Here is a 22,619-nt window from a genome sequence, read left to right as displayed (position 1 = left end):
AATGCAGGGGCAGATGGTGTGGCAGCAGCCTGGCTGCTCCCGGCAGCTGCCCAGGCGTGTCCAGCATCCTGCAGCCTCCCTGTTTGCAGCAGCATCGTTCCTGGTGCTGCACAGCCAGGCTGGGCTGCTTCCCTTCCATCCCGAGGCCAATCCCTGTCCCCATCCCACATCCCAGTGCTGCTGGGTGCTCAGAGACTCCTCCTTCCAGTCAGCCTGCTGAAAACCATCCTCCTTCTTTCCCCCTGCAGAGTTCAGGCATGGAGTCAGCCATCTGCACGGCTTTCCAGGACAATTTTAGGATTTTCCTTACCCTTGTGCTTGGATCCCTGATGCTGCATCTTTCTTAGCCGTGGCTGAACCACCCCCAGCCCACAGGGAAGATGTGGATGGTCTATAAAGGCCCTTCCAGCCCAAACCCCTCAGTGCTTTTATTACTCTGTAACAGCCAACTGAGTCTTTATCCCTGGGGATTTTATTCCCTCAGCCCCATAGCCCTCAGTGCAGCCCCATGAGCAGGGAGGGCTCTCCTGGCACATTCCCTGAGCACTTCAGATGTCACCAGACATCCCTCAAGCACTGTCCCCTGTCCTGCTCTCCTCAAGGGTCCTCCTGCCCTTCCTGGCTCCTCCATTCCAGGCAAGGAGTCACTTTGCCAGCTCCCAGCAGTGACCTGGTGTGACCAGCAGTGACCAGCAGCTACAGGTGTGAGCGGCAGAGCGGCGCATCCGGAACCACCGAGTCCCCAATGCCTTCCAGGAGCTCATCCCACTGGCCAAACTGCTCCTCCAGCTCTGCACAGGGCACAGACAGGGACAGGGTCACCCCAGCGTCCCCTCCAGGTGACAGGGTCACCCCAGCCTCACCTGCCCCCCTCCAGGAGCCACCCAGGAGCAGCCACAGGACCTCATGCTTTGGGAAGCACCAACCCCAAGCCCTGGGGCAGCAGCCACCACACAGCCCCCTAAACTGGAGAGCTCTGGTGCCCCCCAAGCCCCCACCCTGCTCCCCAGCCCAGGCCATACTGAGGTGCCTCTGCAGGAAGGCCAGAGCAGCCCGGCTGGTGATGGCCAGAGCCCTGTGGGGCTCCAGGGTGCCCCTCTTGCCGAAAACGCGGCTGAAGAGCTTCCCGGGGAGGAAGGCAAAGTCAGTCTGGTCCTCATGCACAGTTCCCCTGGACAAGGAAGGGATGTGCATCAGTGGGGTGTCCCTCAGAACCCAGAGGTTCTCCTGCTGGGACACTCTGGGGTTTGGCTGCCCCTGACTCACAGCACAGTCACAATCCTCGTCTGGCTGTTTCTGGAGCTCAACCTCTTCATTTTGGCAATGCTCTCTGGGGTCTGGAACTTCTCAGTGTTGATGAAGAGCACTGGTTTGGTCACCTCTGGGTACAGCACGTTCTCCAGGGGGAACATCCAGGCATCCAGAGCCACAGCACACCTGGAGCAGCAGGACAGACACCCAGCACAGGATGGAGCTCCCCGTGTCCCCAGAGCTTCCACAGCCCCTGGTCCCTGCTGGGCCTCACCTGAAGCTGGGCTCCTTCACCAGGGCCAGCACGGCTGTCACCCCCCCAAAGGAATGACCCATGACAGCCACTTTGGTCAGATCAAGGTTGTCCTGCAAAAAGGAGAGTGGTGGGGAGTCTGAGGCCAAACCTCGCTTCTGGAGGTGACTAATTAGGGAAGAAAAAGCCAAGGGAAGGTCAGCAAAGTCTCCCTGAAAGGGGGGAAAAGCCATGTCCCACTGCTGGTGTGACAGGACATGGCTTCTTGGGGCCCACAGGGGAGAAGAGGCTCCAAGAACCGAGAGGTGGAAAGCTGTGGCTCTGCACAGACCCTCCTCATCCCTGGAGGAAAAGTCTCAGGCAGCCAGGGCTGATCCTGCCACCAAAGAGCATCCAGACCCACCCCAGCCAGACCCAGATACCTTCAGCACGGAGAGATCCCAGTCCTGGTGAAGGATGTTTGGGACAGATTCCCCTCTGGCGATGCCCTGGAAGAGCCGGAGCGCCTGGACACATTCCTGAGCTCTCTGGTGAACCTGGAGCACAGCCAGCCCTGCCCTGGTGACCCCAGCTCCTCCAGACCACAAACGGGGGTCAGATCTTCCCCCAGTGCCCACCCAGGCTCCTCCCTCCAGTGCTTCTCCCTGATGGGGCTCTCCCAGAATTGCAATAAATGCCAAAGCAGGCGCGAGGCAGCAGTGCTGCACCTCCCAAGGGATGCAGTGCATTTCTTGGAATGGTTTCTTTTTGGTGTTTGCTTTGAATTCAGTTAACCTGGGAGCAGAGAGCTGGAGATGAGCAAAATCCTCTGCTCTGGGGAGGAAGCAGAGGAGGGAGAGCCTGGGATCTTCACCAGCTGAGCCACCCCTGCTCCAAACCCTTATCCCAGGAGCAAACCTGGGTGTCCCCCGAAAACCAGCTCCATCCAGGAGCATCCTAAAATCCCAAATGATTCAGGGTGAGGATGCCCTGACTTGGAGCCACATTGAGGCCACGTCCTCTGCTGCCCTAAGGACACCAGTGCTGGTGTCTGTGCACATTTAAGGTGACAAGTGACAAAAAACTCCAATGAAAACCTCTCTCCTGCTCCCTGTAACACAGAAATGCTGGAATGGAGACTGACCTGGCAACTATTTCCTTCTATTTATTATTTATTTCTCTTTCTCCCTCATCATTTCTGCTCATGGATTCAGGAGAACTGTTTCCCTTTCTGTGCAATGTGCCACGGCAGAGCACACACAAAAATAACAGGCTGGGAGGTGATTTAAGGCTGCCAAAAGCACCTCCGTTCCTAGAGAGCTTTTCCACGACTAATCTTCACTCACTGTTGTCCTTTTAAATGAGGCAGAAACAAACAGAGGGGGGGAAACTTGGCTCAGCAGGAAACCTCCCTGGTCCCCAGCAAGCAGCTGTCCAGGATAATCCCAGAGAGACAAAAATCCGAGTGGGAACAAACCCAGCAGCCTGGGCTGGGCACAGAGTCCTGTTCTCCCCAGGGTGTGGGGACATTGTCCAGGGACATGGCACAGCCCAGCCTGGCTCCTGCCAGGGTCAGCTGGAGCCGGACAGACAGACCCCAGGAACCAGAGAGAAACAGATTGAACAGATTTTTCTCATCTCCAAGGAGAAAGCTCAGCCCCAGCATCGAGGCAGTACAGGCTTGGGAAGAGCACTGCCAGGGATGCAGGAGGGATTTCACACCTCCCCAGTGCCCACCCTGAACCCCCTGCCCTGGTACCTGCTTGTTTCTGAAATAAAACTCCTTCTGCCCTTGGGGCACCCGCTGGAATTGGATCCACTCCTCTGTCCCAGCCTCTGCCATGCAGAAATAGGTGGTGGCGGCAGAATGGTCCCTGTGGCGGCAGGAGGGAAGGGGACACCAGCAGCTCCCCCTGGGCACCATGTCCCACCAGCCCCACAGGAGTCTGGGGGCACCTGGGCACCCACCTGTGCTCCAGCGCTGCCACCACAAAGCCCCAGGATGCCAACTCCGTGCAGACCGAGGAGTACAAGGTCCTGCAAGGGACATGGGAGCAGAGGGGTCGGGGCAGGTCTGAGTGGGGCCATGGAGAGACCCCCTACCCCTGTCCCAGCTCTGGGAGGGGCTCACGTTACCGAAAGGCTCCCAGGCCGTGGGAGAAGATGATCAGGGGGTACCCATTGCTGCGGGGCTTGAAAGGCTCGTTCCAGCTCACCGGGACTTTGCAGGAGCCTGCGGGGAGGAGAAACCCCCAGGATTGTGGGGAGACACGGGCAGTGGGTGCTGCTGCTCTGGAACAGATCCCTGCTCAGCTCCAGCTCTGCCTGCAGCACCCACCCAGGGAGTGATCCCTAAAGAATTCCCACCCAGGGAGTGATCCCTAAGGAACAGGGAGCCCCCAGGGTGGGATGTCTCCCTCACCGATGGCGATGCTGAGCAGCGCTGAGCACCAGCGGCGGCCGAAGGTGACATCAGCCAGCCCCCCGCAGTACTCGGAGCGTGGGATCCAGAGAGGCTCCGTGGCTCCTGCCCGCGGCAGGCAGGGGTAGAAGAGGCGAAGGAAGAGCCCCTGAGGGAGACAGGGAAGGGGGACACAGTGGGGACAGCACAAAGGGTGGTGGCCATGTCCTCCAGCTGGCTGCAGCCACCCTGCTCCGCGCTGAAGCCTGGCCCTGTGCCCATCCTTGTCCCTGTCCCCCGTACCTGCCGCGTGTGCCCCACCATGACATCCGTGCAGCCCACCTGGTGGGGTCCCTGCCCCGGGGGCAGCGCCAGCATCGCCCCCATGCTGCCACCGCCGAGCCTGGGCAGAGACACGGGGTCAGTGTCCGTCCCGCCCCCCAGGGACCCCGACCTGCTGCCCCTCCTTCCCCCACCCCTCTCCTGTTGCCCAGACCCCGCGCAGCCCCCAGCAAACCCAGCGATTCCCAGTTCCACTCCTGAATTCCCACTCCGACATCCCCTCGGGGCTGCTCAGGGATGAAACCCACCCTGCTCCTCTCCCGGGGGCTGCAGAGTGGGATGGCGGGGCTGCCCCACGGCCACCCTGCTGAGGGTCCTGTCCCCCCTCGGGGACACGCCGGACTCTGCAGAGGGGTCAGTTTGGGGCTGTCACCCACGGGATCCCCCGAGCACACAGGGATCCCGCACCCCGCAGTGCAAAACTACAGCTTCCAGCAGCACCTGGGGCTGCGGAACCACAACTCCCAGCATGGCCCTGGCACGGCACCACACCTCCCAGTATGCGCTGGGAGCTCGGACTACAGCTGGACTACAGCTCCCAGTACGCGCGGCTGGACTACACCTCCCAGTGCCTCCCAGTGCTTCCCAGTGCTGTCTCCCTGCGCCTCCCAGCGCTCCCCCAGCGCCCCCAGTTACCACCGCAGCTCCCAGCACTCTCCCAGTGCCCCCCAGCTCCCAGTGCTCCCCCCAGTTCCCGCTGCTCCCCGCAGCCCCCAGTGCCACCCAGTTCCAGCCCAGCTCCCAGTGCCCTCACCCCCGCAGTTCCCAGCGCTCCCTAAAAGCTCCCAGTGCCCTCACCCCGAGCCCCCAGTGCCCCTCCCGAGCTTCCAGGGCTCTCCTAGCTCCTAGTTTCCCTCTTGCCCTCCCAGCTCCCAGCAACAAGCCCCCCAGCACCCAGTATCCCCCAGTATCCCCCAGTACCCCCGTCCCAGTTCCCCCCACCGCACACACCAGTACACCAGGTCACAGCTCCCAGCACGCCCCAGTGTACTCTGCCCTGCAGCTCCCAGTGCCTCCCGTGCTCGTGGACTACAGCTCCCAGTAGCCACCAGTACGGGACACTGCTCCCGATGTCACCAGCACCAACTCACAGCTCCCAGTAGTCACCAGGACAGGACACTGCTCCCGATGTCACCAGCACCAAATCACAGCTCCCAGTGACACCAGTAAGGGACAATGTTCCCGGTGTCACCAGTGCAAAATGACAGCTCCCAGTGAAACCAGGACAGGACACTGCTCCCAGTGTCGCCAGCACCAAATCACAGCTCTCAGTGAAACCAGGACAGGATACAGCTTCCAATTCCACCAGTGCAAAGTGACAGCTCCCAGTGTCACCAGTGCAAAATGACAGCTCCCAGTGTCACCACTACAAAACCACAGGTCCCAGTGCCCCCAGTTCGGGGCACAAGCCCAGTCCCCCATCGCAGCCGTGGCCCCTCTGTAGGGGGCTGTGCCCATGGGCAGTGCCTCAGCCCCAGAGCTGCCCTGTCCCTGTCTGCACCCAGCCAGGCTCTGCCGCCAGGACTGTCCCCTTGTCCCCCCCAGAGGCCAGCGGTGCTCTGGGGCTCTCACTGCCCATCCCCACATTCCCTGTCCTTCGCTTAATCCGCTTTCTGCAGCTAAAGCAGCCCTGGGCCCTCAGTAATCCCCTTTGCGGCCAGGGATTAATTCCCTGCGGGGCCGAGCCAGCCAGGCTGGCAAATAAATATACCAAGATTTGGTAAAACCCGTCTCTACCAAGCTCCCACACACGCAGACCCACTCCAGGCTCGCCTGGGTGCCTGGGGAAACTGAGGCACGGGCTGGGTGCTGGATAGAGTCCTGGGATTGTCACTATCTGTGTCCCCTGGGTCCCTGGGGCTGGGGCAGGGAGAGGGGACCCCAGCACAGCCCCTGAGCCATCGATCCTCCCGCAGGCTGAGGCTGGCCGGGCTGTCACACCCATGGACGGGATCCAGCGCTCCGGTCCCGGCTTGCCCGGCCGGCGGGGCAGGGCGGAGGGTGGCTGCCGTGGCCGCGGATGCCGGGACGGGGTGGGAGAGACGAGACGAGCCCCGACCTGTCCCTGCTGCCCGGCCCAGCCCACGCCTGGCTCACCGAAACGGGGTCAGGCACCCCCAAATCATCCCAGCAAAGCCGGCCTGGGAGAGGGTCCTGGATGGAGATGGTGGGCGACGAGTCGGCTGTTTGGGACCATCCTGCTCCTGCCTCAAACTGAGCCCAGCGGGACTGTGGGGGTCCTGGTGGTGTCGCCCCCACACTGGGCTCAGAGTGTTCACAGGGACCACCTTCAAAGGGATTAACTCAGCCCACATTCCTGCCTGGGTCCTTTTCCAGGGACTCCATCAAAACATCTCACTCCGATTTGGGGTATCAGACCAGGATGGGACCCCATCCCTGCCCTGTCCCTTTGGGGTCCCTTTGGGGTCCCTTTGGGGCTCCCCCGTCCCACGTGGGCGCGGCCAATGGGCGAACGCGGCGGGGCGGGGCTTCCGCGGACATGCAAATTTATGTGCTCGAAGGACCAATGGGAGGCCGGTGGGCGGGGCTAAGCGCGGGACGGGGGCGGAGTCAGGACACCGTGTAACAGATGCGGGCGGGGGGGGCACGTGGAGCGCGGGGGGACAGAGGGACCACCGGGACCGGCCGGACAGGGACAGAGGACAGGGACAGGGGGACAGCCAGCCCCGCGGGGACTGACTGACGGACAGGACACAGCCAGCCCCGGGAGGAACAGGGGGCAGCCAGTCCCGGGGGGGGACAGCGGAGATCCAGGGGCGGGACAGACAGACGGACGGACGAGGGACAGCCAGCTCTGGGAGGGGACAGGGGACAGACAGTCCCGGGGGGACAGACAGACGGACAAGGGATAACCATCGCCGGGCGGGACAGACCGACAGGGGACAGCCAGCTCTGAGGCGGACAGGGGACGGGAGGACAGCTAGCCCCGGAGGGGACAGACAGACAAACGGACAGGGGACAGCCAGCCCCGGGGAGGGACAGGAGGACAGGGGCGAGCAGCTAGGGTCTTGCACAGGCATCCGGGGAGACACTGGAACAGAGAGCCCACCACAGGGACAGACGGACAAGGTGACAAGGGGGACGCACACGCCCAGCGCCCCTGCCCCGGGAGCGGAGCTGCTCGGAGCCTCCCGCAGCGGCTCCTCCGCTCGGCCGCGCACCGGGAGCCCGGCGGGGCGGTTCAGCGGCTGCTCCGCCGCCTTCCCGGCCGGGGATGCAGCCCGGAGCCGCGGGCAGCCGGCGATCGGGACTCCGGGACACGGCGGCCCGACACCCACCCGGGGCCGCGAGTCCCCGAAGGTAAGGCGGGCACCGGGCGGGGAAGGAGCAGGCTGGAGAGCGCGGCTCCGGTGGCTGCGGGAGGGTTTATTCCCAGGGTTTTATTCCCGAGGGAGCTGGGAGGGGTGTCCCGCCGCGGGGATGTGTGGAGCCACTTGCGGTGACACGGTTGGCGGCGACAGGACGGTGACGGCGCGACCTCTCCTCTTCTCCAGGGATTTGAAGCGGGGCCAAGCGATGGAAATGTCATTGTCGCGGCTCGGGGGCCCGGAGAAGTGAGCGGCCGGGACACGGGGACAGTCCCAAGAAACCAGCACAGCCCTGGGCAGAGCGGGCAGCAAGCGGGGTTTGTCACAGACTGCGAGGGCACAGGACAATACCTGGGAGCCAGGAGCTGTCCCACCACCCACTCGGGGTTTGGGACACTGGCCTCTCGACCGGACTGTGGCACCCATCTGAGCCCAATGAGGAGCTGGGGCTGCGTGTGAACCTATGCAGACCAGGAAGAAATACATTTTCCTGACTTTCCTTGCCTCTTGGCTCCTGCTTTTCTTCTTCGGAGGGGACCAGCTGCGCCATTTCGCTTTCTTTTCGGGGAGGAAAGCCAAAGCCCGGAGGAACTGGCCCCACTGGACAGATCGCTCCCTCCTCAAAAATTTTGCAGACCCCGAGGAGCTGCAGAGAGATGGAGACCGTTCCCTGCTGTCCCCCCGGGAGCGACGGGCGGCGTGGCTGAGCGGCTACAAGAGCAGCAGATGCCGGATGGAAACCTGCTTCGACTTCTCCAGGTGCGAGAAGCACGGCTTCAAAGTGTTCACCTACCCCCAGGAGCGGGACCAGCCCGTCTCGGAGAGCTACGGCAAAATCCTCAGCTCCATCGAGCGCTCTCGCTACCACACGGCAAACCCCGAGGAAGCCTGTCTGTTCATCCTCAGCATCGACACGCTGGACCGCGACCACCTCTCGGCTCAGTACGTCCGGGATGTGGATGAGAAAATCCGCAGCTTCCCGCTCTGGAACGGCGGTCGGAATCACCTCATCTTCAACCTCTACTCGGGCACTTGGCCCCACTACACCGGCGACCTGGGCTTTGACATCGGCCAGGCCATCCTGGCCAAAGCCAGCTTCGACACCGAGACCTTCCGGCCAGGCTTTGACATCTCCATCCCGCTCTTCTCCAAGGAGCACCCGCAGCGCGGCGGGGACAGGGGCTGGTTGTACCAGGACTCGGTGCCCCCCAAAAAGAAATACCTGTTGGTGTTCAAGGGGAAGCGGTACCTGACCGGCATCGGCTCCGGCACCAGGAATGCACTGCACCACATCCACAACGGGAAGGACATCATCTCCCTCACCACCTGCAAGCACGGCAAGGACTGGGAGAAGCACAAGGACACGCGCTGTGACAAGGATAATGTTGACTACGAAAAGTGAGTCAGAGATGGGGCGGGAAAAGGGGTCTGGGGGGATAGGACACCCCACAAATGCTCCTGCCTCTCTGCGGGGTGCAGCCGTGACCATCTGTGCTGGCTGGACCTCTAGAGAGGGAAGTTTTGGGCTTTCCTGAAATAGATGAGGGTTCCGTTGCACAGTGGGGAGCGAGGCGCTGACTGCTCAGGGCTTTCCTGCTCTGTATTAAAGTTGGAGTAATCTGGCGAGAGCAGCTCTTATCTGCAATCGCTGCCACCGCCTCTAATACGATTTCCCTTTTTCCGAACGCTGATGAATGACGCTTTTCTTCTCCCCCCTCCCGCTCTCCCCCAACATAAACGTTTCTCTTGGAGATGAGCCCGAAACATCCCCCCCTCTCTGGCTCCACTGAAAATCCCACAAAACCGGCGGGTCTGTGGGCGTCCCGGTGTGGGCAGCCCCGAGTTTAATTGGTGGTGGTGGGTGGGGGTCCCCCTGCATCCCCCATCACAAACGGACGTGGTGGCAGCAGCGTGTGAAGGATCTTGGTGGAAAAATTAGGGGAAACAAAGTTCTGTGAGTTTGGGGGGTTCCATGCTGCAGGGACACACGCTAGCTCCTCACCTCCCCATCCCACTACTTGGGATCCATCACCAGCTGTCCAGTCCAGGGCTGGTAAACGCAGACCCCATCCCACTGCCTGGGGATGTCCCGCAGCCACCCGGCTGGAGAGCAGATGGGGAGAGGCCACGATGGGCATCATCCTCAAAGCGTCTTAGGAGGTGCCGGGAGGTAAAAGAGGAGCTGGGGTGCTGGCACTGGGATTAGCCGGGGCTTTGGGGTGGGTCAGGCACCACATGGCCCTGTCTGGAGGTGCCACCAGCCCGGTAGGGTCAGCACTTGCAGCAAAGACTTTTTGGGGCATCGCAGGACAGTGGGGTTGGCAGGACCGGCGCCCAAGGTCAGCCCTGCACTGTGCCACGGAGCAGCAGGATGAGAATTCCCCCCCATCCGCCCACCCAGGTAATCCCCTAATGCTGTTTGCAAATACAGGGAGATTTACACCTCTCCAGGATGGCTTTAGGCAGTGGATCGATGGGGAACACGTGGCACAGGGCAGCGTGCTCCAGTGTGACCCTGAGCCTCTGCCACCCTGCTCATCGCTGTGGGACACTGGGCAAAAACCACCGGCATGTCCATCGGAGCCAGCTCTGCCCGACCTCCCGCGGGGATTGATGTCCTCCTGCCCCGGGACATGTTCCCAGACTTGGACAGGGACAGGCCAGAGGGGAGGGGACACAGCACAAGTGGCAGAGTGAGACCCCAGCGACCCCGTTCACCCGGTGCGTTGGGAATGTCGGGTGCCGTCACGGTGGACGCAGCTCGGGGAGCAGAGGAAAGCCTTGCTGGGGGTTCCATCACCCTCCTCATGCCAGAGGGGCTGCCCAAGACAATCCGGTTCTGTGCTGGGATAAAGGGCAGCTTGTGGCCCCGCGTTCGGAGCAGTCGGAGCGCGCTGGGAAGGGCTCTGTGGAGCCGCCGGTCCCGGTGGCACCGTGCCTGGCCGGAGCCACGGAGGGGCCTGGCGAAGGGAGCGCGCCCGTCCCGGCTCCTAACAAAACAAGGAAGCCCTGACGGCGTGATTGCCCGGAAACCGCAGCGCGTCAGGAGCAAAGTATTTCCATCGGGAGGCTTCGGCCCCGCAGCCCGGCCGGCGCCAGCCTCCCCACGGCCCCGCGGCTGCCGGCGAGGGGAAGCTGTCCCCAGGGACGTGTCCTGCTGCCCACCCAGCCCTGGCAGCGGGAATGGCCCCCCGGGGGTGCCGAGGCTGGGTTTGGGGTCCCCGAGGAGCGGTGGCAGCAGTGTCTGGCCCTGGAGATGTGGCTGTCGCTGCTGTGGTTTCACGGGGGAGTCTGGGCGCTGTTTGAGCTGCTGTCACCCCTCCGGCTGCCCGGACAGGAGTTGGGGTGTTAACGAGTCAAGGTTTTTGGCATCCTTTGGAGGCACTGGGGAGGTTCATTCAGAGGCGGATTTTTTGTAAAACTTTGCGCCTCGGCATTGGGGCTGATTTCCCACATCCCAGAGTGCCGGGATGTGCCAGAGTGCACGGAGGTGACACATCCTCAGCTCCCAGCCTAGCACCGGCACCACATGCCCACCGCAGGGAGACCCTTCCTCCTGGGGTGCTTTTTGGCCTCCCCACCACCTGGCTGGACCACACGAGTCCCCCCCAGCCCATCCAGGACCGGCTGCCCCTCCCTGCAGGCAGGAACAGACAGGGTCTGTCCCGACCTAGAGTCAATATTGGATTTTCCGGCGCGGCCGCAGGGACCCGGCGGCGGACGAGCCTCTCCCCATCGCGGCACAGAAGGGGCTTTGACAGCCCCAGGGGCGAGCCCGGCCGGGGGGGCCACGCTGTCGGCACCCACTGCCCCCCCGAACGCTGCCAGGGCAGGCAGGGCTGGTCCTGCCCGGCAAGTCCGGGCACAGCGCAGGAGTCGCTGCAGTTTCGGGCTCGGGGATTTGGGTGGTGGCCTTGCGTGGGGTGTCGTTGCTGGAGGGTGGGAGGAGCTGGGTGATGCCTTTGAAGGTCTCTGGGGTTCTGTCCTGATCCCTCTTCTTTAAGGGACTCCCAGGTACATCCCTTCGTCACCCATGAGTTCTCTGCTCCCCCCAAACCAGGGATGTTCAGAGCCAAAATGAGTCCAAACCAATCCTAACGCTGCCCTGGGTTGGCTCCACACCTGCCAGGTGCCAGTGACACCCCCAGGACACTCACAGGAGGGGAGGGGACCATGTCTGACCCTCACCCCATCTCCCACCCCAGGTTTGACTACCAGGAGCTGCTGCACAACTCCACCTTCTGCATCGTGCCGCGGGGGAGGCGCTTGGGCTCCTTCCGCTTCCTCGAGGCTCTGCAGGTACAGGGTGGGCAGGGGGACAGGGCAGCCCCTCCCTGGGCTCTGGCGGCTCTGTCCCAGCCTCTGGGGTTCCTCCACAGGCCGCCTGCATCCCGGTGCTGCTGAGTGACGGCTGGGAGCTGCCCTTCGCCGAGGCCATCGACTGGGGCAAAGCTGCTGTGGTGGGCAGTGAGAAGCTCCTGCTGCAGGTACCGTGCCCAGAGCCTGCCCCACGCCGGGCATGAGACCCCCAGTCCTAATGCCAGTGGGGGTGGAGCCCCCAGCCGAGTGAGATGAGGACTCAGCTGCTCCTCCCGGCACAGATCCCCTCGGCCGTGCGCTGCATCCACCCGGAGCGTGTGCTGGCCTTCCAGCAGCAGACCCAGTTCCTGTGGGATGCCTACTTCTCCTCCGTGGACAAGATCGTGCACACCACGCTGGAGGTGAGCCCCCCGCACCCCGGACTCCCCATCCCAGCTCCCGGGGTCGCAGCCGGGGTGCTGGGAGCATCACTCCGGCCTCTGGCAGATCATCAAGGACCGGCTGTCTCCGCACCGCTCCCGCTCCCGCTTCCTCTGGAACGCGCTGCCCGGGGGGCTCCTCGTCCTGCCTGACTTCTCCACCCACCTCGGGGATTTTCCCTTCTACTACCTGCAGCACGGTAGGATCCTGCCTGCCCCGGCTGAGCGCGGCAGACTCGGGGCATGCCGCAACGCCTGTCCTTTCCCACCCTTTTTTCAGGCTCCAGCCCCTCCAAGAAGTTCACAGCTTTCATCCGGGCCGTCTCGCAAGCAGGATCTCTGTCCCAGTCCATCCTCAGGCTCATCCAAGCCGTCTCTGGATCCCAGTACTGCGCCCAGGTGGGAGGAGCTGAGCCCCGCGGCACTCGGTGCAGCTCACAGGGATCCAGCGGGATAAATGAACCCGGGCCCTGTGGGTTGGGAAGGGGATGGGTGGGCTTAGGGGTGTGAGGGGGTGGCTGATGGTGTCACCCCTGGGTGGGCAGAGCTGTGTCCCCAGCCCTCCGGGGATCAACCTGGGGATTTATCCTTCCAAACTGCAATGAGAAGGTTTGGGGATGCTCTGGGCTGCAGCAGATCCCTCTGCAGAGAACCCAGCAAACCCCGCGAGCCACACCAGACCTCCCCCTTGCAGATCCTGGTGCTGTGGAGCTGCGAGAAGCCACCACCCCCCAGCGGGAAATGGCCCCAGACCAGCGTGCCTCTGACCATCATCCAGGGCAGGAGGAAGGTGAGAGGGACAGGGATCAGGGACACAGGGAGGCACAGCACCCACCATGGCACTGCCCAACCTGTCTTTCCTCCCTCCACAGCTCAGTGACCGCTTCTTCCCCTTCGAGGCCATCCAGACAGACGCGGTGCTGAGCCTGGACGAGCACACCAGCCTCTCCACCAACGAGGTCAGGCCGTGCTCCTCAGTCCCTCGGGTGCTCAGCAGTCACCACAGGGCTGTGCCCATGTCCTCAAGTCCCCACGTCCTCCAGGGGCAGTGGTGACACCGCAGCAGGTGACACAATGCCCATCCCGTGCCAGGTGGACTTTGCCTTCGTGGTGTGGCTCAGCTTCCCCGAGCGCATCGTGGGCTTCCCCACGCAGAGCCACTTCTGGGACGCCGAGCAGGGCCGCTGGGGCTACACCTCCAAATGGACCAACGAGCTCTCCATCGTCCTCACGGCCGCCGCCTTCTACCACAGGTATGCGGCCAGGGCAGGTTGATGGGGCTGGGAAGGGGCTGGATGGTCCAGGGGGCTCAGCCACATCCTGCCCCTCACCCTGTTCCCCCACCAGGTACTACCACAGCCTCTTCACCGAGTACCTGCCCGCGGGGCTGCGGGAGCTGGTGGACGGGCTGGCCGCCTGCGAGGACATCCTCATGAACGTCCTGGTGGCCGCTGTCACCAAGCTGCCACCCATCAAGGTGACCCAGCGGAAGCAGCACAAGGAGGTGGTGGCCCAGCAGGTAGAGTGCGGGGATGGGGCTGCGGGGAGCCCCCCGCCCGGGCAGTGGAGCCCCTCAGCCCCGCACTCTGCTCCTGCCGAGGCGAAGGGCACGGCTGACAGCCGGCGTTTCTCCCAGAGGCAGGACTGCCTCAACCAGTTGGCCGACTGGTTTGGCTACATGCCCCTGGTGTCCTCCCAGCTGCGCCTCGACCCCGTCCTCTTCAAGGACCAGGTTTCGGTGCTGCGCAAGAAATACCCACGCTTGGAGAAGCCGTGAGGGCTGCCGGGGCCTGGCTGGCTCTGGTGCTCGGTTCCCGGGGCTCGGAGCCCTCCGGGAGCGGGCGGCGGCTGCTGACGGGGTTTTACTCGTTATTGGGATTTACCAGTGCAATAAAGGAGGGTGGAGAGGTAGGATCCGGATGGTGGCTGTAGGGTGTGGGGGAGCACGGGGAGCACCAGGCTTTGGGATCTCCAGCGCTGCTGCCTTTAGCACCCTGGGAATAACCCGGGCAGCTCCCGGCCGCGCTCGCAGCCCCCCAGCCCTGCGGGGAGGGAGAGTCCTTCACCTTCCCAGGGCAAACAGAGCAGCGATAAGAGGTGTGTGTGACCTCCCTCCCCCCCCCCAGCTGGGTGCCCCTCAGTCCCCGGGCAGCCCAGCCTCACAGAGCTCCCCGGAGAAGGGAAAAGGGGTGTTTCAGCTGCCTTTCTTCCCGGCTGAATATTATGTGGCATATTAGGTGGTTGGCCTCCAACTACCGCTCTCCTCCGGCTGCCACAGCCCTGGCTCTGTCCTTGGCTCCTACAGATACCGGAGATAACAGACCCAACATCCCCCCACACACCCCGTGTGCTCTGCTTTATTTTCCACACATATAAAAAAAGCCCCAGGACGCGAGGGCGGGAGTCAGTCGCGGGGGGGCTGGCACTGCCGGCAGTCCCGCATCTCCTCCGAGTAGCTCTCCACCTGGATGGTGGTGGTGTGGAAGCGGAAAGCTCCCTGCAGCCGCGAGCTGGCTTCCTCCAGCACCTCCTGCGCGCTGGCAGCCGCGTCTGCGAGGAGAAAATTTGGGAATGTTGGGGTGCGTGGGAACCCTGCCCCTCCCCGCCCAGCGTTGTGACACTCACTGATGGCGATGTGCACCGAGAGCAGCGGCTGTGCGGCTGTCAGCGCCCAGATGTGGAGGCTGTGCACTGCTTCCACGCCCCGCACCGCCAGCAGCGTCTCCCGCACCGCGTTGAAATCCATCCCTTTGGGGGTCCCTGCGGAGGCAGAGCCGCGGGAGCTGCAGGGAAAGAGCCCACGGCACCCGTGGGTGACCCCACGGCCCAGTCACCCCGCCGGTGGGTCCCTACCCTCCATGAGGACGAGGAGGACATCGCGGAGGATGGTCAGCGTTGTCCCCAGCACCAGTGCGGAGAAGAGGAAGGTGCAGATGGGATCCACGTATTTGTACTCGGGCTGGAGGGGTGGGAGGAGGTGAGGCACCTCTGGCACCATCACCTCAGCCCAGATCCCCATCGGCACCAGCAGAGAGGGCGCACAGTCCTATCCGTCTCGCCCTGTGCCTGACCAGGACTGTCTGAACTGCCATCCCCGTGTCCCCAGCTTTGTCCCCAGTAACACCCAGACCTTGAAGAAGATGATGTAGGAGGCGATGAGGACACCGATGCTCTGCAGCAGGTCTCCCACAACGTGGACAAAGGCAGCACGGACACTGGCGTTGGGCTGCTCGCCGCCTGCCCCGTGGCTGTGCCCGTGCCCCGTCTGGTGCAGAGCCACCCCCATCCTGCGGGCAGGGCACTGGTGACACCCCAGGGGCCACCGCGCTCAGGGAGGGGACACCGTGGGAGGGCAAGAGCCGTGTGGCTGTACGTACACGATGTTGACAGCCACGGCGCAGGCGGAGGTGATGAGCATGACACCACCCTCGATGTCGTAGTCACCCGAGAGCAGGCGCTGGGCGCCCAGGTAGACCAGGACCCCTGTGACCACCCAGATGGACAGCACGGACAGCAGGGCTCCCAGGATCTCTGCGGAGAGACCCCACCCCGCATTGCTGCTGCACTGCCGTGCCATCCTGAGAGCCATTCCCGGCTCCCTGGCAGGATCAGGGCACAGCGTGGGCGCCTGGCACTCGTCCCCAGGGATGCTCCTTGCACAGGGTTGGCAGCCTCTGCCTTGCCCTGCTCGTGGTGCCAGGGCTTTGCCAGGGCTCTCCAGGCCCCTCAGGGAGCCCCAAAGCCCCCGATCCCCATGGAGGGCATGCTGGGACGCTCCGATGGCATCCCTGGGCGGTGCCACCGCGTTACCTGCCCGGTGCCAGCCGAAGTTCATGGTTTTGGTGGGGGGGCGCGAGGACACCCAGAGTGCAAAGAGGCTGATCATGATGCTGGCAAAGTCCGTCAGGAGGTGGGCAGCGTCCGTCAGGATGGCCAGGCTGTGTGCCAGGTAGCCGCCTGCGGGCACAGGACATCGGGGGACATCGGGGGGACGTCGTGGGACATCGGGGGGACATCGCGGGGGTGCTGCCCCAAGCTGGGCACCGACCACCTCATCCCCCACCGGACCCCACTGGGCACTTTGACCCGCAGAAAACCAGCAGGGAGCTCTGGCCGCACCCACAGGGGGGGCTCTGGGCACTCGGGGTGACCCCGCCGGACCCTGCACCCAGCACTCACCCACGGCTTCCCCCACCATGAAGAACAGGCAGATGCCAGCGGCCAGGTAGAGCTTCCTGCGCGCCCGCCTCTGCTGGCCGGGGTGGCCATCGGCCCCCCGCGTGTGGCAGTGCTGGCCTCGCCGTGTCCCCAGCTCCAGGGCGGGCTCCTGTCCCTGCAGCGAGCTGTGTCCGTCCTTCTGCACAGCCCCCACGTAGGACCTGCCGGGCAGAGGGGTGGTTGGGGCTGCAGGAGGCGCTGGGGTGGCTCTGGGGGGTGGTCGGACCCTGCATGCTCCCCCAGCCCTTCTCCACTCGGGAGCCGCACAGCAAAGAGGGGACACGCCATCCCCACCCCCCCGGCACCCCCATACCCGCCTGCGCCCTCGCTCAGGAGGTGTCGCTTCTCGTCGCCGGCTGCCATCCTCCTCCGGGTCGGGCGTGGGTGACCCCGGCGTGTGGCCGGCGCTGGTGGCAGCCGGTGGCCTGGGCTCGTGTGAAGAGCCGGGATTCGTGTGCAAATCCCGGCTGGAGGAGGGACGGCCAAGCCGGCTGCAAAGCGCCCGCCGAGCCTGCCCCGGGCTGGGCCCCCTCGCCTGGCACTCGGGGGGCTGCTGGTGGGGGGCATTGCTCTGGGACCCCCATAGTGTCCCCCAGGAGCTGCACACCCCGAGGCAGAGCTGGATGGAGCACTCCCATGTCGCCTCCAAAGGCCCAGGGTGACCCTCACTCCCCGCTTTGGGGACCCCAGTTTAGATCCAGCAGTGTGATGGATAAGCCTGGACCCCTCCTCCTGCTCCCCGCCCTGCGTGAGCAGCGTTAATTACCCTGGGGCTAATTGCGGCTCAGCTCTCAGTGCTGCCTCAGTTTCCCCTTGGCCCCCGCTGAGCTGGACTTATGGTTTTGCAGGAGAGAAGCATTTATGGGGTACTGCTGCACTGAGGCTGCAATTTTGCATTTATGGTGTATTTTTGCATCCAAGGTGTATTTTTGAGCCCAGCTAGCAGAAAACCAGCAGTTCGATGCCGAAATCATGCCCTTTTCGGGGAGTGGCACAGCCTAGAGAATCCTCATCCCCACTGTGCCACATCTCCAACTCAGCGAGAGCTCTGGACAGGGCATCCCATCCCCGGGAGATAAATCCTGCCGGGTGCCGACCTGTGACATCCCGGGCAGGCGGCCAGGAGCGGCGGCCAGCACTGCCAGAGGTGCTAATGAGGCTGGAAATTAAGAGTTGGACCGGACGTGTCCCTCTGCCATGCCGGGCGCTGTCACCATCGGTGATGGCATCATCCTGGCCATCACCACTGTCACCCTGTGCCCACCGCGGGGCTGGGAAGCCGAGAGCGAGAGGCGAGGAAGAAATAACCACTCAGAACACCAGTTTTCTTTACAAAATACACAATTTTCAAATCCGTGAGAATTATATACAAAAACAAGGGAATTATAAAACGTGCGGAATTGTCCTATTTGCACCCGTATAGAAAAGTGTCGTGTGCTGGAGCAGGCGCCGGCTCGCCAGGCTGCCGGTCCCTGCCGTGTGTCCCCCCCGTCCCAAATCCGTCGCCGGGCATCCTGTGCCCGGGGGCGTTTCTCCCGCGCCGGCAACGTTGCTGTGGCTACAGGGAAGACGCTAGGGGAGAGGATGGGGGGATCAAGGAGGGTCCAAGCCCCCAGAGCTCCCCCATGGTGCTTGAGGGTCCTGGGGAGGTGGGTTCAGCCGTGCTCTGGCCCTTACCCATCACTGTCGTGTCGGGCGCTGCGTTCTCTTCCGCCTCTTCTTCCTCCCCATCAAAGTATTCCTCATCCTCGTCTGCTGCAAACAAGCGGCCAAAGGTCAGCAGGAGCCACGAGGAGAAGCAATGGGTGTCCCCCGGTCGGTGGGAGTAGGTAAAGGGGCGTTGGGGGCTGAATTACCGGGGTCGAAGTCCAGCGCGTGGACAGCCTCGGTGAGGTGGTCCAGGCTCACGGAGAAAGCATCCATGCTCTCATATCCCTGCTCGATCTTATCCAGGCGACCACCCTTGGAGGCCTCCACGATCCTGGACAGGCAGAGCAGGGATGTGTGTGTCCCTGTCCCCTCGCCGAGCTGGGGCACCGTGCGGCACCAGGGCAGGGGGTCAGGGCATTCCCCCCACAGGGCATTCCCTCGGGCACCAAATCCTGCCCGAGGGGCTTGGATCGTGGAAATACCCCCAGTCTGAGCACTTACGTTTTGATGAGCTGCTTGGCATTCTGTGGGGAGACAGGAGAAGGGGAAGGAGGGGGAGAAGAAAGAGGAGGAGGTGAGTGAAGCCACACACACAGGTGGGACCCGCTGTGGCACCAGCGGGGAGGGAGCAGGTTTGGGGGTCTCACCATGAGGAAGGCAGCCCCCCCGGTCTCCTCGGCTGCCTGGATGGCTGTCTCCACCAGCCGGCTCGACTTCTCCAGCTGCTCTTTGTACTGGCAGATGAGGCTCTGGATGAAGGCAGTCTTGTCCGCCTGCTCCTGCGAGATGCGCTGCAGCAGCTCCGCCTTCTTCTCCTCCAGCAGAGCTGCCAGGGCGTCGAAGCGAGCGCAGAGCTCCCGCTTGGCCGCCTCGCTGTTCTCCTGCAGGGACAAGGGATGTCACCTCTGCGTCCCCCCGGCACCTGCAATATCCCAAGGGCTTCCCTGCTCCGGGATCTCCACCCCACTCTCGGCCACCCCCATCCCCCGGGTTTTTGGGGGGTTCCTTTTCCTCCTTTCCTCACCTCGGTGCTCTGGCAGGAGTCCTCCAGCTGGCAGATGATGGTCTGGATTCGGTCATTCCCTGCCACCAGCATGGAGATGCAGTTGTTCAGCTCAGTCTGGTGAGGGACAGACAGAAAAGGTTTTAATTCCTGTGGAGATGGGAACTTCTCCCATCCCAGCATGGGGACAGGCTGGGCATTGCTCGTCCCCAGCTCTGCTCCCCCACACCCCACACCAGCCACGGCTGCTCTAAATATAGTCTGTCTCCTGGGCGAAGTCACCCGGGGGCTATAAATACCCCGTGAGCCAATCGCGGTGTTATTTGTGACTGTCCTAGCTCAGCACATCGCCCCAGACCAGCCGTGTCCCCCGCTGCCCCCCCGGGTCCCCCCATGGCACCTTCTGTCCCTGGAAGACGCTTTCCAGAGGGGCCACCTCGCAGTCCTTGTGGGCTCCAAAGACTTTGCACATGGAGCAGGTGGGGACCTCGCAGGTGACGCAGTAGATGTTGATCCTCTCATCCTCGTGCTCCTTGCACATGGGGTGCTCCCCCTTTTTCAGTGGCCTGCTGGAGAGAGGGGCATGGCCATGGTGACATCCCCGTCACAGTGACATCCCGCTGCAGGGACACCCCTGCCACCACAGTGTCCCCTTTGCAGGGGTGACACCCCCACTGATGCTGCACCGTCACCCCAAAATCAGGTCCCCAGGAAAGAGGACAGATCCTGGCATGATCCCACACTTGCTCCTTCGGGAGCCACCAACCTCTGTGCCTCTGTGAACCCCAGCAGGTCCCAGTTTAAACCCCTGTGGCACTGGGCATGGCAGTGGCTGGCACCCTGGGAGGGGGGGCTGTGATTCAGAGGCGCTGACCAGCGCCTAATTTTAGCCTTGTGCTGCCCGGATTTATTGTCACCCATCGTGTGACCAGGGTGGGGACACCCAGAAACCCCCGGGGGGTCCCAGACAGGGGCTGCAGTCCAATGGTCCCATTCACAACAGGGAGGGACACAGGGACAAGCTAACCCCCTGCAGCAGAGACAGAGCTGGGCCCCTGACCCCCCCCGCCCCCCCGGACACCTGCCACGTGCCATCGTCCCTGTCCCCATGGCTCTCAAACAATATTTACAGCGGTTCAGGGAATTTGGCCAGGGCCACTGCTGTGCCTCGAGAGCCTGTGACCCCTCTGTCCTCCCCCAGCTTCCTGCTTGGACCCACCAGGCCCCCCCAAACTGTCCCTCCGCCCCTTATCAGCCTCAGCGCCTGTTGTCACCAGCAGGGCCTGGCTTTGTTCCCCACACCTCTTATCTCCCACTGAATGTTCCAGAAGAGCGTTTGGGGGGCAGCAGGACGTGCCCAGCTGCCACCACCCCTCCAGGGACCCACTGGAGACAGCCAGAGGGGCAAACTGCTCTGGGCAAGGGGGAGAACTGCGTTGGGGGAGGAAGATTTGGGTCTGGGGAGGAAGTTTTGAGTTGCGGGAGGAAGATTTTGGTTGAGGGAGGAAGATTTCAGTCAGGAAAAGATCGGAATTGGGGACCACTGAGGCAGCAGAAAGACCCCCAGCTTCTTGGCCAGCTGCAGCCCCCTGTGGTCTCATGCTGGGGCATGGCAGGGGGGCATCCCTTTGTCCCCATGTCCCCATGTCCCCAGCAGGCCAGCTGTGCCCACCTGGAGCACTCCTGCTTGTAGATGTCGATGATGTTCTCCACCAGCAGGTTCCTCTGCAGCCCGTACACTCCGTGACGGTCCAGCAGCACCTCGTGGCGGCACGAGGGGCACCGGAACCGACCCCCCGAAATCAAACTGCCCCGGTTCTGCCAGTACGGGTTGGCGGCCTGGGAGGGCAAGGTGAACATCAGGGGGTCCCTCAGCATTGTCACAAACATCCCAGTGACCCCAGGCTGGGCAGGGGGATGGCATGGACAAGGGGACTCTGCCTCACCTGGAAGACATCGTTGGCGCACTTGCGGCAGAGGTTGTGCTGGCAGGGCAGGATCACCACCGGCTTGCTGAACATCTCCAGGCAGATGGGGCAGATGAGCTGCTTCTCCAGGCTCTCCATGGGGTTGCCATCCTGCAGGATACCAGCTTGGAAATCCATGGGCTCGTCAGTGCTCTCCTCTCAGCGCTCTCGCTGCCGGCAGCCCTCGCCCCGCTATTTATAAGTCGCTCCCCTGTCACGCGGATCCCAATCCCGACACGGTGTCGGGTGTCCGGGGACAGCACCTGTCACACGGCGGTGAACCATCGCGAAGGGCCGGTAAACAAGATGGGCACAGGCTGTCCAGGAGGCCCTGCCCGCCCGTGCCACGGACATGCCCAAACTGGAGCTGCGGGGTAAACAGAGCCACGCAGTGCCCTGGGGTTGCACATCCTGGGAACAGCACGGCCAGGTCCTGGGGCTGGACCCCAAAAAAGCATCAGAGTGTGGGCAAGGAGGGGGAAAACCAGCCCTGTGGTCATTTGGACATTGTGATGTCATTAGGACATTTTGATGGCTCCAGAAATCAGGCTGAGCTGGGCCAGCAGCAGCAAGGGGTGGCTTACACAGCTTGTCCCTTTCTCCCCCCCAAAAAAGACCATTTTTGGGGTGCAAACACACCTCGCCAGGGGATCCCTGCATGCTTGGAGGGGAGAGGCAGCTCTGGGGAGACGCAGCCTCCATGCCTGGCACATGGTGCAGGGTGTCCCCTCCCCAGGCAGGGGCTGGGGGGCTCCTCTGTGTCCCCAGGCACAGCCCAGGCTGCTCAAGCTGTTCCCCACACTGGTGTCACAGCCACGACCCAGCTGGATCCACTGCTGGGGTGCAAAACCTGACCCAGAAACGGCCGGAGGGGCAGAGGGTGAGCACAGCCCTCGCTGAAAACAGCCCCGGACACGATGCCCAGCTGGCTGGCCAAGGGCCAGCACTGGCCGCAGGGAGAGCTGTCAGCACGGGCAGCTGCACCAGCAGAGGGTAACTCTAGCCTTTGCCACAGATGATGGGGGGACAGGGTGGGGTGGGGTGGTGGCTGCTGTGGTGGCAAGGGGGCACAGGGAGCTGGGGGAGCAGGTGTAGGCGTGCAGGGATGCATGGGTGCAGGGGTGCATGGGTGCATGGATGCACAGGCACATAGAACATGGATGCACAGGCACATAGAACATGGATGCACAGGCACAGGGATGCACAGGCACACAGGTACATGAGTGCATGAGCACATGTACACGGATGTTTGAGCACACAGGTACATGGGTGTACAGACACACGGTATTGGGGTGCTCCTCCTCTCCCCAGGCCACCCCCAGGGCAGCCCCAGAGCTGTTTGGGGATCCTTGCTCCCCAGCTCACGTGTGGAGCAAGTGACAGTGCCGGGAGCCGCCAAGCACATCTTGCAAAACTGTTCCCGTTTGGGCACTTGGGGCTCTGCCAGCGAGGTGCTGGCAGCGGAACAGGGCTGGCTGGGCACCGGG

At 63.2% G+C, this 22,619-nt stretch overlaps 4 protein-coding genes across 13 annotated transcripts; 1 reads left to right on the top strand and 3 right to left on the bottom strand.

The window, feature by feature from the left end:
- Positions 1-139: 139 nt before the first annotated feature.
- Positions 140-5,275, bottom strand: PAFAH2 (platelet activating factor acetylhydrolase 2). Of its 7 annotated transcripts, none has more exons than XM_085081316.1 (12): positions 5,178-5,275; positions 4,188-4,287; positions 3,906-4,053; positions 3,620-3,716; positions 3,452-3,520; positions 3,243-3,357; positions 1,927-2,040; positions 1,526-1,617; positions 1,267-1,437; positions 1,023-1,171; positions 671-791; positions 140-271 (listed from the first exon to the last, which is right to left on the bottom strand). In XM_085081316.1, exons 2-11 carry the CDS (start codon positions 4,269-4,271, stop codon positions 697-699), a joined length of 1,134 nt encoding a protein of 377 aa, XP_084937442.1. In that variant the 5' UTR covers positions 4,272-4,287; positions 5,178-5,275; the 3' UTR covers positions 140-271; positions 671-696. The 7 variants fall into 7 exon arrangements, with proteins under 7 accessions (XP_084937442.1, XP_084937440.1, XP_084937443.1 ...); XM_085081314.1 differs by having other exon boundaries at positions 158-242; XM_085081317.1 differs by lacking the exon at positions 140-271 and having other exon boundaries at positions 451-791; positions 4,227-4,287; positions 5,178-5,274.
- Positions 5,276-6,882: 1,607 nt separating this feature from the next.
- Positions 6,883-14,205, top strand: EXTL1 (exostosin like glycosyltransferase 1). Of its 2 annotated transcripts, XM_085081301.1 has the most exons (12): positions 6,886-7,547; positions 7,742-8,953; positions 11,761-11,854; positions 11,935-12,042; positions 12,157-12,276; positions 12,362-12,494; positions 12,575-12,693; positions 12,989-13,084; positions 13,167-13,253; positions 13,387-13,547; positions 13,642-13,813; positions 13,931-14,205. In XM_085081301.1, the coding sequence occupies exons 2-12, from the start codon at positions 8,019-8,021 to the stop codon at positions 14,069-14,071; spliced, it is 2,166 nt and encodes a 721-aa protein (XP_084937427.1). In that variant the 5' UTR covers positions 6,886-7,547; positions 7,742-8,018; the 3' UTR covers positions 14,072-14,205. The 2 variants fall into 2 exon arrangements, with proteins under 2 accessions (XP_084937426.1, XP_084937427.1); XM_085081300.1 differs by having other exon boundaries at positions 6,883-7,547; positions 13,642-14,205.
- Positions 14,206-14,632: 427 nt separating this feature from the next.
- SLC30A2 (solute carrier family 30 member 2) lies at positions 14,633-17,150 on the bottom strand. The gene is made up of 8 exons (XM_085081309.1): positions 16,826-17,150; positions 16,474-16,673; positions 16,105-16,251; positions 15,672-15,825; positions 15,425-15,581; positions 15,148-15,253; positions 14,920-15,054; positions 14,633-14,844 (listed from the first exon to the last, which is right to left on the bottom strand). Exons 1-8 carry the CDS (start codon positions 17,077-17,079, stop codon positions 14,699-14,701), a joined length of 1,299 nt encoding a protein of 432 aa, XP_084937435.1. The 5' UTR covers positions 17,080-17,150; the 3' UTR covers positions 14,633-14,698.
- Positions 17,151-17,835: 685 nt separating this feature from the next.
- Positions 17,836-21,317, bottom strand: TRIM63 (tripartite motif containing 63). Of its 3 annotated transcripts, none has more exons than XM_085081321.1 (9): positions 21,112-21,317; positions 20,838-21,004; positions 19,566-19,734; positions 19,187-19,282; positions 18,810-19,043; positions 18,664-18,686; positions 18,369-18,493; positions 18,190-18,267; positions 17,836-18,084 (listed from the first exon to the last, which is right to left on the bottom strand). In XM_085081321.1, exons 1-9 carry the CDS (start codon positions 21,268-21,270, stop codon positions 18,071-18,073), a joined length of 1,065 nt encoding a protein of 354 aa, XP_084937447.1. In that variant the 5' UTR covers positions 21,271-21,317; the 3' UTR covers positions 17,836-18,070. The 3 variants fall into 3 exon arrangements, with proteins under 3 accessions (XP_084937447.1, XP_084937448.1, XP_084937449.1); XM_085081322.1 differs by having other exon boundaries at positions 18,190-18,264; XM_085081323.1 differs by having other exon boundaries at positions 19,566-19,731.
- Positions 21,318-22,619: the final 1,302 nt, after the last annotated feature.

The sequence above is a fragment of the Lichenostomus cassidix genome, chromosome 23, assembly GCF_008360975.1.
Source record: "Lichenostomus cassidix isolate B80296 chromosome 23, HeHo_3.0, whole genome shotgun sequence".
Classification (NCBI taxonomy): Eukaryota; Metazoa; Chordata; class Aves; order Passeriformes; family Meliphagidae; genus Lichenostomus; species Lichenostomus cassidix.
Note: the sequence above shows the minus strand (reverse complement) of the source record. Positions and strands in the feature narration are given on the sequence as shown.